Source organism: Pieris rapae, chromosome 12, assembly GCF_905147795.1.
Source record: "Pieris rapae chromosome 12, ilPieRapa1.1, whole genome shotgun sequence".
NCBI lineage: Eukaryota > Metazoa > Arthropoda > Insecta > Lepidoptera > Pieridae > Pieris > Pieris rapae.
Window position 1 is genome coordinate 7,856,910 of NC_059520.1, and position 15,833 is coordinate 7,872,742.

General features: G+C 33.5%; 2 protein-coding genes across 2 annotated transcripts; both read right to left on the bottom strand.

Moving 5' to 3' along the window:
- Positions 1-3,580: 3,580 nt before the first annotated feature.
- On the bottom strand, positions 3,581-5,177 carry LOC111001025. The gene is made up of 6 exons (XM_045630470.1): positions 4,841-5,177; positions 4,649-4,758; positions 4,347-4,575; positions 4,183-4,248; positions 4,000-4,089; positions 3,581-3,781 (listed from the first exon to the last, which is right to left on the bottom strand). The coding sequence occupies exons 1-6, from the start codon at positions 4,889-4,891 to the stop codon at positions 3,581-3,583; spliced, it is 747 nt and encodes a 248-aa protein (XP_045486426.1). The 5' UTR covers positions 4,892-5,177.
- Positions 5,178-10,466: 5,289 nt separating this feature from the next.
- On the bottom strand, positions 10,467-15,598 carry LOC110999977 (transcription elongation factor SPT5). Its single transcript, XM_022269284.2, has 7 exons — positions 15,240-15,598; positions 14,979-15,057; positions 14,730-14,861; positions 12,577-14,621; positions 12,172-12,448; positions 11,114-11,470; positions 10,467-10,661 (listed from the first exon to the last, which is right to left on the bottom strand). Exons 1-7 carry the CDS (start codon positions 15,455-15,457, stop codon positions 10,524-10,526), a joined length of 3,246 nt encoding a protein of 1,081 aa, XP_022124976.1. The 5' UTR covers positions 15,458-15,598; the 3' UTR covers positions 10,467-10,523.
- Positions 15,599-15,833: the final 235 nt, after the last annotated feature.

The window sequence follows — 15,833 nt, forward strand, 5'->3', positions numbered from 1 at the left end:
TGACTGTGATTGGTCAAATGAAACGGCGCATAGAGGTTCTGGTCTATGATTGGAAAGGACTCTATGGACAACAACAAGCGAATTTCGTTCATCGTTCAGTCATTCGTTTTATAACGTCCCAAACACATTTTTGGACATTTTGTGATATGCTTTCATTATATTCATATTGCAAGCATGCAGATAAAGCAATATTTTGTTGATATATCTTTGCATTCATAAAGGTAACAGTAACATATTTTGTCACACTTTTTTATTTACAATATGTTTGGGGAGTAATAAGGACAAAACAGTTAAAGCTTCGAGTGTTACAAATACACGCTCTCAGAACAATATAGCGTTGATGATCAACTGGTTTTTTTAAACATTTAAATTAAATGTAAAATATAATTGAAATATGTGTATGTTATTATGTGTATATAGCTAAAATATTTTTACATTAATCATAAGCCATACTCACCCAGCAATATTATCGTTAAACCACCATGGAACTCGGGGTGCGTTTAAGAAATCATTCCGTTTATTCCAGTGCCAAGTCTTACGTATGTGTTCCGCAATTGGTACGCAAGGAGTAGATAGAGAAAGCTGACCACTGTAACGAAAGTAAGTTGTAACAATTTTAGGCTAAAAAACGTATATTTACTTATGTAGAAGTTATACTTAGTTATACTTCTTTGGTTTAACAAGATAAAAATCTTTTCAAAAATTGTATTCTACATTTGTAGAAAAAACGACACTCAGTACAGGTAAGGTAGGGTGTCGGTTTTTTGTGACGGTGTGCGCACGCATCGTAAAAATTTAATCTCATCTTTTTCCCCTAACGCACCAAAATTATATTTTCAAAACAACTAAATTGTTGACTAAAGTTAACTTCAGGGTGTCGGTGTTTTGTGACGATGAACGCAAGTATCGTAAAAACTTACTCTCATCATTTTCCCCTAACGCGCCAAAAGAAGTATAACTTCAATAAACTTAATTTAGTCGATATATTACTTACCAATATATAAGAATCCGGTAATGTTCGAGTAGTTTTTCAACTGTCACAGTGACATTTGCGAGAAAATCATCTTTCATATAAAATAAGCCAGCGTAATTAGTTAACGAGAATTTCATGTCGCCAACATGAAGAGTGTTTCTAACAATGTCGTCCGTTATATAATCAACAAAAGAATTATTATAATCGTTGTCTGTGTACTCCTTAAATGCGATAAACGTCTGAGTTTTGCCACTTATCTTTTTCAGATAATCTATGAGTTCCTCACGAAACTGAAATACAATATATTAGGTTATCGATTTTTTTTAATTAAAAGTAGTTATACCTAGTAAAAAAGCATTTAAAAAAATTAGAGGATTATATTCAATCAAATCAAAAAGGATAATCATAGAGCCATTGACAAATCCTGATCTAAATTTTTATTTTATAATACTGTAATAACTAAAACTTTAATATTAAAACTGTAATTATTTTATTTTTATGTCACACACTGTTTTATTGTTTTTTATTAATCTTTAATGTATAATATTCTACGGTTTCGATATTTAGAAATATGTCAGGAACATGTATACTATCAATTCAATAGTAGACTTGTATAGTAGTTTTATTCTAGGTGTACATTGTCTTCACATAGAATAACACAGATGTAAATCCTAAAACATTATTCTTCACATCCTATTAAACATTTTAAAATCAGCGGCAGACCTGTCTAGCCCTTAACATTCCTTCCATCCTTTTACTTACCGAGAACGCATTAGAGCTTGAACGATCAACGTTAATTTCCTGAAGATACTTATGCTGCAGTGGCTGAGCTGCTATGGCACCTTGACTATCAATTAATCCAAAGTCGAGAAACACCGATATGTAATCTTGAATACTCTGCGCGTTCAACATTGGCTGTCCTAAAATTAGACCCTGAAATGTAAGACAATTGCAAATGTAAAAAACCAATTCGCTCGTCTATTTTTTTCAGGAAAAATAAAAGACGTTACAAATACAAATATGTATATATCAAATAAAAGCTATACTTGAAATTGTAATAAACTATTGCCATAAATTACAAAAAATAAGTCGAATAGCTTTTTTTGCTATTCGATGATTTCAACATCGTTGTTATATATTTACAGTGGTACAAATAAACGTGGAATAAAATATTATACCGAGAATAACCTATGAATAAGGAAAATGTCTACAAATAAACCTGGAATAACCTACACCTAGTAAAACGTCGGCATAACTGTTCATACAAGCGTTATTCCAGCCGTCCACCTTGTATAACTCTGAAATAACCTAAAACCAACAGTCACTTTATTATCAGTGTTGATTGTATTGTGTTTTGACGACTTTATTTTTTATTTGTCTCAATAACATAATGGATATCAGAGCAGTAGAAGAAATTGAACAAATAGATAATTTAATAAGTCAAATGGCCAGTGCAAGAAAAGTAAAAACATATGAAATAAGAACAAATCCGTTTGATATTTATGACGATGAAAAGTTCCGCCGAAAATATAGATTTTCAAAGTCTGGTGTTTTATTTTTAGACCAATTATTTGGTAATTTTTTAAGGCAAGACAAACGTGGGGGTGGTTTATCTTCTGTTCTTCAGATATTGATAGCTTTGAGATATTGGGGTCGCAACCAAGTATGTATAAGTATTTTACACCTGAACATGAAATATTTACTATATCCTTCCATATAATATAGCTATCTAAACTAAACTATTTTTATTAATTTTCAGATGCAAGATGACGCTGCAGACATTCATGGTCTGACTCAGCAATCTGTCTCTACAGTATGCCAACGAGTAGCAAGGGCAATATTAGAGAAAAGACTAGAGTATATCAAAATGCCCACGTCTTTGAACAACCAGTTAAAGCATATAGAACAATTTGAAGCTATAGCTGGTTTTAAAAATGTAATAGGTGCAATTGACTGTACTCACATTAGAATACCCAAAGTACAAGGACCTAGTGGTCAATATTATATAAATCGGAAAGGATACAGTTCCTTAAATGTTCAAGTTGTATGCGATGCAACATTAAAGATTATGAATATCATTGCTCATTGGCGTGGCAGTACCCATGACTCACGGATTTTCAATGAAAGCCAATTAAAACAATGTTTCGAGCGTGAACAATTTCATGGCAGACTACTTGGAGACTCTGGCTATGCTTGCACTCCTTATTTATTTACACCAATATTAAATCCAACCACTCATAAAGAAGAATCATACAATTATGCCCACATCAGAACTCGTAATAGCATAGAGAGATGTTTTGGTGTATGGAAAAACAGATTTAGGTGTTTACTGTCGGGATTTAGAACATCTTTACCAAACACTAAGATGTATATTGTAGCTTTGGCAGTATTGCACAATATAGCCATTGATTTAAAAGAGGAAGCCCTCTTTGATGATGATGATGAGACCCTGCCTTCACCACCAACAGTACCCTCATCTCAAAACACACTGCGTGGAGCCGCAGTGAGAGCCATTTTTATAGATGAAAACTTTTAAGTTTGATAGTTGTTAATTGTTTTAACAATTAAGTTATTTAAACAAATAAAACACCTTTTTCAAACATATAACTATTTATTTTTAAATGACTCTAATGTCTTCATTAGAACTTCAGTTTGAAGTTTAGAATTTAACATAGCTTGATCATGCAACTCTGCCATATTCTTAAGTCTACATTCATGTTCTTTTTGAAGCCGCTCATTTTCCAGAGCCCGAAAGTTATGCATATCCTGATACGAGGCTTCTGCAAAACTAAAACTACTACTTGCTTTCTGAAACAAATAAGAGAATACATATTAAGCTATGTCCATGCACAACTTAAAAATTTATGATTCATATTATACAAAAAATCTTCCTGGAAGAACAGTCTATATATTAGAGTTAACCAGATCATAATCTGTTGTGTTGTTTAGAAAAACTAATTGCACATCCTACAGACCCGGATAGCAACTTTGTTTTATTCTATTTAGAGATAATTTAAATATAATACCGGTGTTTTCTTTGTAGGTTTCTTGGGAGTTGTTAGAGGATTCTTCTTTATTGGTTCGTCACAAATTTCTTCAATTTTTGGATTATAATCCTACAAAATAATGAAATTGTTAAGTTATGTTGTCACTGTTGTGCAAACCTTTGTCTGACTTTATATTATTATTATTTATTATTGATTTACTACCTTGTCAATGTCTTTATTTTCGATATTCTCTTTTGGAATATCCAAAATGACTTTATTTGTAATGTTCTGAAATATATAAAAATAACAACTATTAATTTAAGTATCATGTTGAGTGGTTCGCACTCAGCATACATATTATACATATTTATAATTAACATTCCTACCTCAACACCATCACAATCAAACTCATTAAAGTCGACTTCAAACTCTTGCGGTATCATCTCTGCCACGTCCATAGTTTCTGGAGAAGGCGAGGGTGGCTTTGGTCCACCTCCAGTATTTAATGTGTCTCGGCGATAACATGATAATTCTTTATTTGCAAATAATTTAGTACACTTCCACTGATTCATTAGTTGTTTTTTATCTCTTGTCCTTATATTTGCTAGATTAAATCTGAAAAATTACATGTTTTGATTAAACACCGTGGTTATTTTATTGAGATGGATGTACTGATATAAATGTTTACTTCTCAGTTATATCGCTCCAAGCCTTCATTTTCTCCTTATTAGTGTTAGTGCTTAAATCTTTGTTCTCAATGATTGGTAAATAAGGTCGTATTATATTTCTAAAAAGTTGCTGTAACAAACGCAATAAACAAAAGCAATGAATAACCGTTCATCATGTTTCAGTTTTACTCAAAATTCACAATTCTACATACCTTTTCTTCTTTCTCCCAATTAATACAGCGTTCTCTTTTATTACTTCTCATTTTAATGTCGTAATCGTATGAAACTGGTTATGAATATGAGAATAAAAACAAAACGGTTTAAAATTACCACAAATGTAACCGTCAAACTGACAGATACACAGTTAACATAGACAAGTTTCTGTTCTTTTCATAAGATTATCTATGAAATGCGACGTTGCCGGCTTGTGCATATGGCATATCGAAGGAATAGTTACACCAACGTAATTACGAGTTTATTTGTACGAAATTATTATCTCCTCATTCTTAGCTTATTCTAATCATAATTATTCCTAGTAAAAGGTTAGAATAAGTCCCTTTTTATTTGTACGACTGTTAGTGTTAATAGTTAATAACTTAATATACATTACAGTAATTAATCTAACTAGACTGAACAGTATAACCGTTTTCTATCGTTTCACTGTAAAATATTTACTTATCTATACTAATATTATAAAGAGGAAAGGTTTGATTTTTTGTTTGTTTGTTTGTATGAATTAAATAGGCTCCGAAACTACTTGGCAGATTTGAAAAATTCTTTCACTGTTGGAAAGCTACATCATTCCTGAGTGACATAGGCTATATTACATTTTCAAAAAAATAGGCATCCTTACTAAAATTACGATAACATTAACATTTGTTTATTATTTGATACAATTCTAACAGATGGCGCTGAGTTAAAGGTAGTAGTTTGGCAAGACGACGTTTGCCAGGTCAGCTAGTTAGATATAATTACGGACGGCTCATTTTGACGAACGTTTAGAACGTGTTTACTCTTCCCGGAAATATTATGACCTGGTTTAAACAAGGATTTATTATTTCTACTCTTTATTCGTTTATAAACTGTCACGTTGACTTTTAGATATTTTTGCATTACTGTCTAAACTAAAACACTAATGGTTGTTGCGTTCTATATTTCAGGTAAGGTAAACGAGTTTTACTAATATTGTGCACAAAATAATTTCCATAGTAAAAATGAGAAAAACATTAAAACATTAGAGCTTTACGACTAAAGTTACTATTCTTGAGTCTTGCATCTTATTATTATAATTAATTTATTAATTAATTTATTATAAATTAATTAGTATTTTTTTAGTCTGCGTCATTCTACACTTTTTATTTTATTTTTTATTTTTACGATAGTTCTATATATTATTGTTTTGTAATAAATCGACGACTTGAGAACGATAAAAACATCGCCAAATGGAAGAGGAGGAATCAACAGTCACATAGTTGTACATATAAATTTATAAAAAAATATTCGGATTTCTGTATCATGATCATTAATTGTTAATCTATTCGCCAAAACATACCTGTAGATTAATTGTTGCCGAATCATTTTTAACTTCATGAATTTTCAACGCTAGATCGGGTATGAAATGCCCGGCGAAACCGTCACCAGCTATATAAAGGGGAGCTGTAGACAGCTCCGGGTATAATTGTAACAGTTGCTGTACTGATCTTAACAAGTGTGTTGAAAGCTGCAAAACACGAATTGAAATATATATATTAGAATATTATTAATAATATTTTTATACAAAAGCGGCGTGTGTGCGGTGGACCTTCACATTTAAAATATCTATTTAAAATATTTTTGATAACAAGGACAAAGTAGAATTGTGATAAGTACTTAAAAATTTAATTTTCCGATTTTTTGGAAATGCTACAGTAGTTGTGAATTAATTGGTTTACATAGAAACATTTCGTTTTACAATTTTACCAGAGATACAAGTCACTGTAGTATATAGAAATGATGTACTCGTGATTAAAATGATTTTTAATAGTCCATATAAAGAAAGAGTACCTAGATGACCGAGCTTAGCTCGGTATTTTTTTTTAAATCGTGTTTTTGTAAATTATATTTAAGTACGAATTATATACTAATAAAATGATGAAATATGAACAATATAGAATATATATGCCGGAATAGCTTTAGTGTTGTTGTGTCGTTAAATCAATTAAAAAAATAGTATTATTATTCGCCGATAAATGTCAGGAACTTTTCAGTTTCAATTGGAACTAGTCAAACACCACGTTTTTGTTATTTTCTATCATTTATCTAGCTAGATCGATTTATCGCTCCCGAAACCCCCCGTATACTAAATTTCATGAAAATCGTTGGAGCCGATCCCGAGATTTCAATTATATATATATACATATATACAAGAATTGCTCGTTTAAAGATATAAGAATAAGACATCATATATCATTTTTATGCGTTTTTTTCAAAAATAAAGAATTGTACTTAATATTTTCTTTATTATAAGCAGAAAATAATTCCAAAAGCACTTTACAGAAAATGACATCTAAAACTTACATTTTCTTTAGTTCTTGTTAAGTCATTACCAAAGCTGAAACCTGCGCCAGCACAGTTTTCCAAAAACACCATAGAAAACTGTTTGTTCCATGAATACTCCCTTTCTGGAAATATTAAAGGTATTTTAATACAAAGATAATATGTTTTCTTCAAGACATAATTACGAGTATGTATGTACTCGTAAAGAAAAAAGAAAATTCTTCTCTGTCTTATTCTTCATTACTGAAGTATGAAATATGAAATTACTTGGATCGATGAAGTTTCCTTATTTGTAAAAAATTACATACCTTTTAATGAATTCCTTTCCTTCCTTGGAACGAACCTGGAGTCATTACGGACGACGTAGAAAGGCCCAATTTGAGAAAATAGACCCTCCAAGCTTGTCTTACCAACTCCGTCCTGAAGCCACAAAACCCACGGCACATTGGTACCGTTCACAGGAAAATACCAGAAGAATAGATTAGTATCTTCTTCGACGCTTAAAAATCCCGTGTAACTCTTAGTTTGGAGAAAGTAATTGGGGTCAACGGCTGATGCATTTCTGGCTTCCTCTGTGCGATTTTGTTCAACCAATGGCGTGAGTATTAAAGGTGGAGACGAAAGGGCAGACCCAAAAAGAGTTAAGCTGTAAAACAATTATTACACGTATTGTCTATTAATGTCACGCTGACCATCGATTTAAAGACTGGAAACGTCGAATTGTGTAAATCACTACATATTATAAAAGTCAAGAATTATGTAATCACTACATATTATATTATCAAAGTCGCTTTCTCTGTCCCTATGTCCCTTTGTATGCTTAAATCTTTGAAACTACGCAACGGATTTTGATGCGGTTTTTTTTAATAGATAGAGTGATTCAAGAGTAATTTATATGTATAATAACATCCATTAAATAGTGGAGAAGTACTGTTATTTTTGAGGTTTCTAATGTGATGTCGTAAATAATTAGATTATATATATGTCGTAAATAATAGAAAAGTCTATCTCTTATGGATAACCCACATTTTTATATACAACGTTTACAGATTTTCTGTAGTGTATTTAGTATCAGCATTGCACCCGTGCTAAGCCGGGGCGGGTCGCTAGTAATATAATAAATTTGTATATTTAAAGGTAACATTAAAAAATTGGATAAATGTCCTCTTTTAAATTACAGTCGACTCTCGATAATTTGAAACTCGGAGATAAATTTCAAATTAACAATCCATTTTTCAATTTATTCACTTATTGTTCACTTTTGTCATTTAAATTTTATAAATAAATTAAATTAAGTATATAGAGTAGGAAAGCCTGGACTTTTAAGAAATATATAATATTCCAGAGATAATATTATAATTCCTTCGACTTTAAAATACCGGTAGGACTGATAACATTGAAATATCAACCAACACTTTCTATTTGTGGAAACGCATTTTAAGTATTGAATTTGCAATTTATATCCATGCACGCAGATTATGTAGGCGTCCATTTAAATTGTCACTGTTTAAGAATTAATGAAAGTTAATAACTTACCATAACAATGATAATAACATTTTACACAGAGCGGTGTGTTTGATATTCTACGCGAACGCAAAGTCACAATTCACAAATTAGTATGAAACGAGTTTATGACTCACACAATCGCGCAAGCTAAGGAATCATTGAAAAGCTAAAATCGACTACGGCCGTCGGCCACAGTTTACGAAACATCTGTAGCGATAGGTCTTAATTAAAATTGTATTTACTCTATATTGTCGTGTACAAACTAACATTCATAGATAATTGTACAACAAAAATACCAGGAATTCATGACCGTCAGAGAGCCACTGATAGTTTATTGTAAAGTTTCCATTCCTTGTTAATACAGGTTATGAACATTAACGGTAATTTTAATAACAATGATGCATATTCCGTAAGTTATATCGGAAAATATGTATAAATGTCGCAGGCGTCTAATTCCTGCAATTAATGGCTATTTGATTATTTGTGGTTTCTTTAATTTGTATCATTATTGTTACTTAATTAGCCTGTGGTAATTTACTTTTATTATTACAACATTACAATTATTTAATTTATTCTACTCATTGTTTAAATTTGAAATGGCTATAGATTCTCCCTCTCCCGCTCTTAAATCGACAACTGACTGTAAAATGTAAATGTCAATTTAGAAACATTATTTTTAACTGGCATAAAGTTATAACTGCCATTATATATATATAAAAATAATTTACTTTTCTCTCTGCATTGTGTTATCAGTTGCCTTAAAATAGGATAGTTATTGCCGCGCTACACGACTTTTTTATGTATCATTTAAAAAGTAACATTTAGCTTTAGAAAAAATATATACAAAGTAAAGGTTCGAAAGTAATATAAAATTCAAAGATATTTTTTATTGAATAGCCCAAGTATATAAATTATACATCTCGACCTTAGCCACTGGCGACTTCTTATAATAGTTCATAGAAATAGTATTAAAAAAATAAAAAGCATTTTAATTTACTTTATTTGTTGACTAAAATCTGTTATAATTTCAACAAACTTGTTAAATGTCAAAAATAAAGTATTCCATACGTTGTCTTAGAAATTGTAAACTTTGCATTAAAAGAAATTTGACTAAATTATTTTTAAAACTGTGGTACATACCTAACTTGCTAGAATTCTGCATAGCGAATCAAAATTATATGGTATATTTTAGTTATACGCTAAGTTCTTCAGAAGTAAGTACTTCAATATAAGACAGTAGCAACATAATCTTACCAGATATTTTTTTTTAAATTTATAGGAGTGGAAATAACGTGAGAAATATAACCTATTGGAAATAGTTAGGAATAAGTACCACAAATCAAGAAACCCCATACTAACGCATGAGGCAAAGATTTTGTGTGACAATAACATTTTACCACATAAATATCTCTCTAAATAAGTTCACAAATTAGTTTTGGTGAATGTTATTTAATATGAAACATAATTAAGATAAAACAAATTGAATTGAAATACATGTCAACGGAAAATTAAAATATGTCTATTACAAAGACACTGAACCGATCTTGAAACTGTTTATGATAATTTATTGTTTTTATGATTTGTTAGTCTATGCGAAAAGAGAACAGGACATAAGCTTCATTTCATGTATCAATATAAATTTTACACTACAGTGACGTCACATTTGTCAACTTAACTAAAAACAGTAATTTAGTACTGCTGCGCCCTCAAGTCCAACGAGGTTTCACTTTGCGCACAGATTACAAAACTGAGCATCTAATGTCAACTATTATGGCGGGAATTACACTTAAACGTCAATGACTTAAAATGCAAAGCTATATTTTTACAGGAGACAAAGGCAGAGTATAACAATATCTAAGATGTGGCCATTTTGCAAAGACGTCGTAACTGCATAATCTTGATGTCGTCTGTGCCGACAAATTTGACCACGCCTTCCTTGTCCTCGATCGAGATCAATTGACCTACAGCCTCACGGTCATCGCCAGATATAACCTGAAAAATACCTTTGTTTTAACCAACATGGACGTTTTATTTACCCATTTGGGGATAATAAAAGATGAATTTCTACGTATTTTTTATATCTAAGTATTGAACTCAAGTGACTTAATACAAAAATAACAAATATTTCAATATCACGAACAATATATTGAATAGCCTTTAATCACTTTATTTTATTTATTTAGCTGGCATCACTGCGTACTAAATCCAAGTATAGTAAAACTTAAAAAAAATACTACTTTTAATGTGGAGCACAGCACTTAATAAAATGGATACATTTCACTAACAAATAATATTTATGTATAGACTCAGATGTTCGGACTCGTATTTAAATTAAAAATGTGCCCGGCCGAAAAGTTTTGACACATGTCAAAAAAATGATAGCTGTCAGAATTCACGGAATAAAAAAACAGACTATAGGAAAAGGGCATCGTCCAAGAACTCACCTTAACTTTGTCCCCGCGCTGCGGCACGACCGGCTCCAACAAGTCAGCTTGCAAACTGACCGACCTATCTTCACCCGGGAGGTATACCGTACAGACACCCCCACTAACGCCCCTTAAAGCCCCCGTTTGCCCTCCCAAGCCACTATCACTATCCCGAATCCTGACTTCAAGATCTGGCGCATGCCAGTCGGGAGTAGGAGAGCCCCCCGCGTAAGGGGAGCGTGGGGAATAACCCCCAGGACTCGGTGTACCCATATATCCTCCGGTATAGCCACTGGGGCTAGGACTGGGACGGTACGGGCTGTATGTATGGTCTGAGCCGTACATTGTTCCTGGGGTTTGTGGTGTAAACGGACCCTGCAAAAATCAGGTATAATTATTATGAAGGAAATATATTTATTATTATTTTTAAAGACCCAAATCAAAATGTGTAAATAGTATCTATTTCGGAAAGGAAGAGTTAGAAATATAGAATACAAAGTTATCTATTGTTCTGTCATAACCCTATTTTCTATTTGATTGCAGGTATGTATTTAAATAAAATAAAAAAATATATGTGCACTTCACACGTAGTAAAAGTGTAACCTGGAAGAGTCAACTGTAATTTTAATTTAATATGAGTTATTAATTTTGATAGAATCTACAAAAATAAAAATAATTAATAATATTTACATATGTAAATTAGACGTTTTTTGACACTATCTAAATATAGTATTAGACTTTTCATTTGATTAATTTTACATTTAATTTTTAAAAACAATAATAATTACTTTGAAAGTATGAAACGAAAAAGCGTCAGTAAAAAAAGCAGATACATAAATAATATTATTATTATTAATTAATTTATGTATCTCATAACTTGATTATATATGGCCCTCAGATTTGTGCAATTATTTTCTTATATTTTTTCTTAATAGACGTGATCAGCCCTCTGTGCCTGACCCACGGCTTTAGTCTTTAGGAGAAACGCATTCCATGCCGGTTCCCTTACAATGTTTATTTTTACGGGCGAGTGGTGCACAGACAATTATTTATTTACTTTTTGATGTAAAAATTACCTGAGTATAAGAAGTACCCTCATAAGTAGATGGCGGTTCGTCATCCAATCCATAATCGAAGTCTTGCCTCGCGGGTGTGTTTGCAGCTGTGGGGTCCCAAGCCCCATGGGCTGGGGTACGACTGCCCTCGTGTGCAGGGGTACTCGAGCCATAATGCGGTGTACGACTTCCAGCCTCGTAAATGGGTGTCGCCGATCCATGCATGGGGGTCTTGATGCCAGTGTCTCTGTAGGTGGGGGTATGAGCCCCAGACGCCCGTATTGGGGTACGGCTGTAACTGGAAAATTAAAAATGTATTTTGTAAAAAACATCTTATAGGGCCATGTATGTAACATTTTATTTAACCTGAATATTTTAAAGCAAAAGAAACATTTAATTGCTTCAGGCACAAATATAAATATATACCTGGATGCTCCTCCACGTGCCGTGCCACCTGCACCTGCTGCAGCTGCAATATGGCTGCGGTCCACAGATATTGTCTGACAGGTCGAGTGAAGCTCCACTCTCGCGGTACTCGCCGTGGCATCCTTCACTATACCCACATTTCCCTTGTATGGACCGCCAGTGATCTTTATCGTCACCCCAATTAGCTCCCTGTCTCTCGCCACCATGCCCCCTCGCCCCCATCGGCCGCCCCTTTCCCTCACACTTGCTCCCCCACGTCCAGACGGATGCATCGGCGACTGAATACGCGGGGACATGAAACCCAATCCCAGACTATTCGTTGTCGCATTACTCTTTGCCCCACCCGCTAACTGAAGATGGCGGTTTTTGCAGACAAAAATACCACCATTATCCAGATACATCCTCGATTGTAGGAATGCAAAGTTTCTGTACAAATGCTTTATTTCGCCGTCACGACCTGCGTGTGGCCCGTCAATCACTTTGACGATATCCTTCTTCTGAATTGTATTTTGCTCAGCGTCCAAAGCCATTGTGGAGCGTTGCTCACGACGCTTTTGAAGGGCTTGAGGCTTGCATTCTATAACTTTCCCTTGCATGCCTAGGACGTGGAAATTTTCTTTTTCTAAACGCACGATAACGCCCACCGTTTGCGGATCCAATTGGACCATATCACCCCATTGGAATTGACCAAGGGAATCCACTCCAGTGGCCATATCTGAGCAGAGTTGAAGATCGCGGGGTAACACTTCTAATTCGTGCATTGTTAGATCTGATACGAGCACAACTCGTTGTGGCTCCACTCTGACGATAAGACCCGTGTCACCCTCATATCGACCAGCTAATACTTTTACATGGTCTCCTTGCTTGAAGTACTTCCTCAATTCATTTGGTTTAAAAACTAAAGGATCTTTTAAAGCATCATGTTTTGGCATCACTGTAATCATAGAACCATCTATCGCAATAATTTTAGCCTGTAAGTTTGCAAGATCACCGGAACACACTTCAACATTATCACCCATAGAGAATGAATGTAAGCTTGTGGGATCATCTTTTGCTGGAGCAGCAAGTTCGATGTCAATCCCTTCGGGTTGCTCTTCAAAACGTTCCAATTCTGTTAAAGTTGGCTTCACACCTTCAGCAAGTATAGCAGACATGGTAAAGTTTTTGTATAAGAATCCTTTTCTTGAGTATCTATTACCCTCAAATATTAAAAAGTCACCATCACTCGTTACCTCACCACCAATGGCCCTAATAGCTTCAGGATCAAAAGGCTTTGCAGCTGGACGACGTTTCTTTTTCCTTTTTGCTGCCTCACTTTCACTTTGTACGGTCCTTAAGGCACCTCTCAGTCTTGTATAGTCAATTCTAGGCAATAATTTAAGATGGACTTGATTTTGAGCTAAATCTACATAATCTACTTGAGCTATATCATCTTTATAAAGACCCCTCTTTAGTCTAACCCACTGTTTCGGTTTTAACCCTGACTGCTCTTTAACAACTCTCAAGACATCTGTCATTTCCTTAATAGGAACCATTTCCTGTTTCCACACACCCATTCGTAGATTACCTACATTTTCAATTATAGCTTTAACATGAGTCTGTTTGTAAGCTTCTATGTAAATGTATCCCTTCACACCTTCAGGTGCCACAACTGACTTAATTTGGAATGGTTGTTCTGAAAATTGGTATGTAATGTACTTCCTCATCAGTAAGAGAACTGTAGCTTTTTCTTCACCAATTCTACATTTGACCATCCATAAATTGGGGTCTTTGATGCCTGGAAGAAGAGTTTGCTGTGTGATCTCATCAGACATTTCTTCACCACCTTCACCAAAGTGCCTAAGTGCTGCTGATTCATCTGCATATTTATTTCTAAGATATTCTTCTATTTCTTCCTCTTTTTGTGAGTCCCAGAGATTAGTTCCTCTACGCCGCCCTTCAATTTCCCTGGCAGTAGGTCCAATTTCATCAACTTCATTGCCAACAATACCCATTTCTTGGGCACCTTCCTCCCATTCATCATCTTCATCAACTTCATCGTCAACCTATGATTTATTACAATGTGAATAATGAAAATAAAAATGGATTGTTGGATTAAATTTTAATAATAATAATTGGCTGGATTTAATTGGAGTAATATAATATAAAATTACCTCAGCTTCATCAATAATAAAGCCTCCATATCTGCTGTCCTTCTTACGCTTTTTTCTTCTTCTTTCTTCTTCCTCATCTTCATCATACTCTTCTGAGTCAACTAAATCCTCTCCTTCAGGTTCTTGCTCATCCTAAAGGTAAGCAAAAAAGATTATTTTACATATTTCTTAAGAACAGTCTAAGAATAAAAATTTCCTATACTATACTATAATAATATTTGTAGAGTTTTTCAACCCCACATTACATACCTCAACCTCTTCGTCTCCAGATGCTTCTTTAGCTTCATCATCTCTATTACGACCACCACCAGATTCTACAGAATGGCTTCTGAAAAAAAAACAAAATATGGTTTAGAATATCAACTGTTGACCGATTGCCGTTAGCCAATAGAACGCAATAGATGCCGTTAGAAATATTTTACAAGAATTATAACGTGGTTGCAATATATTACTAGATATTTATATATGTATATTCAGGCATTAACAGAATAAAACATAACCACAAGTTACCGAGAACGTGATCTTGATCGCGAACGGGATCTAGAAGGGCTTCGACTGCGACTAGGGCTTCTACTACCAGATTGAGACCGGGATCTTGATCGTGAAACCGATCGAGATTTTGCTGATCGATTTGATACAGCACTTTTTCTTGAACGATTCGAAGCAACACTACCTGCTTCAGAACCACTACCCGAAAAATTACTAGCCTCTGAATCAGACATTGTCATTAACAATTACTAACAATTACATTTATAAACAGTTTCCAAGTAATCGCATTAAGCGATACGTTGCACACAAAATATCTTTACATAAAACTTTACGTTTACAATTCAATGACATAAAAATTAAAATGACAATCTTTCCAAAGACACGACCATAGAAGCAAGATCAAAGTTTCAAAGTTATAGTCTCTAAATTTTATTACGATATAGCACTTATAACTGTTACGTTAAATTGATAGATAACACATTACACAATGTTGAAGCTTGTCTTTGGATAAGTCTTCATAAAAGGTTTAAGAATTTATATGTTTTATTTCAAATAATTGTTTGCTGGTACAAAACATTCATTTTTTTTCCAAACGTACATATATAATACCTAAGC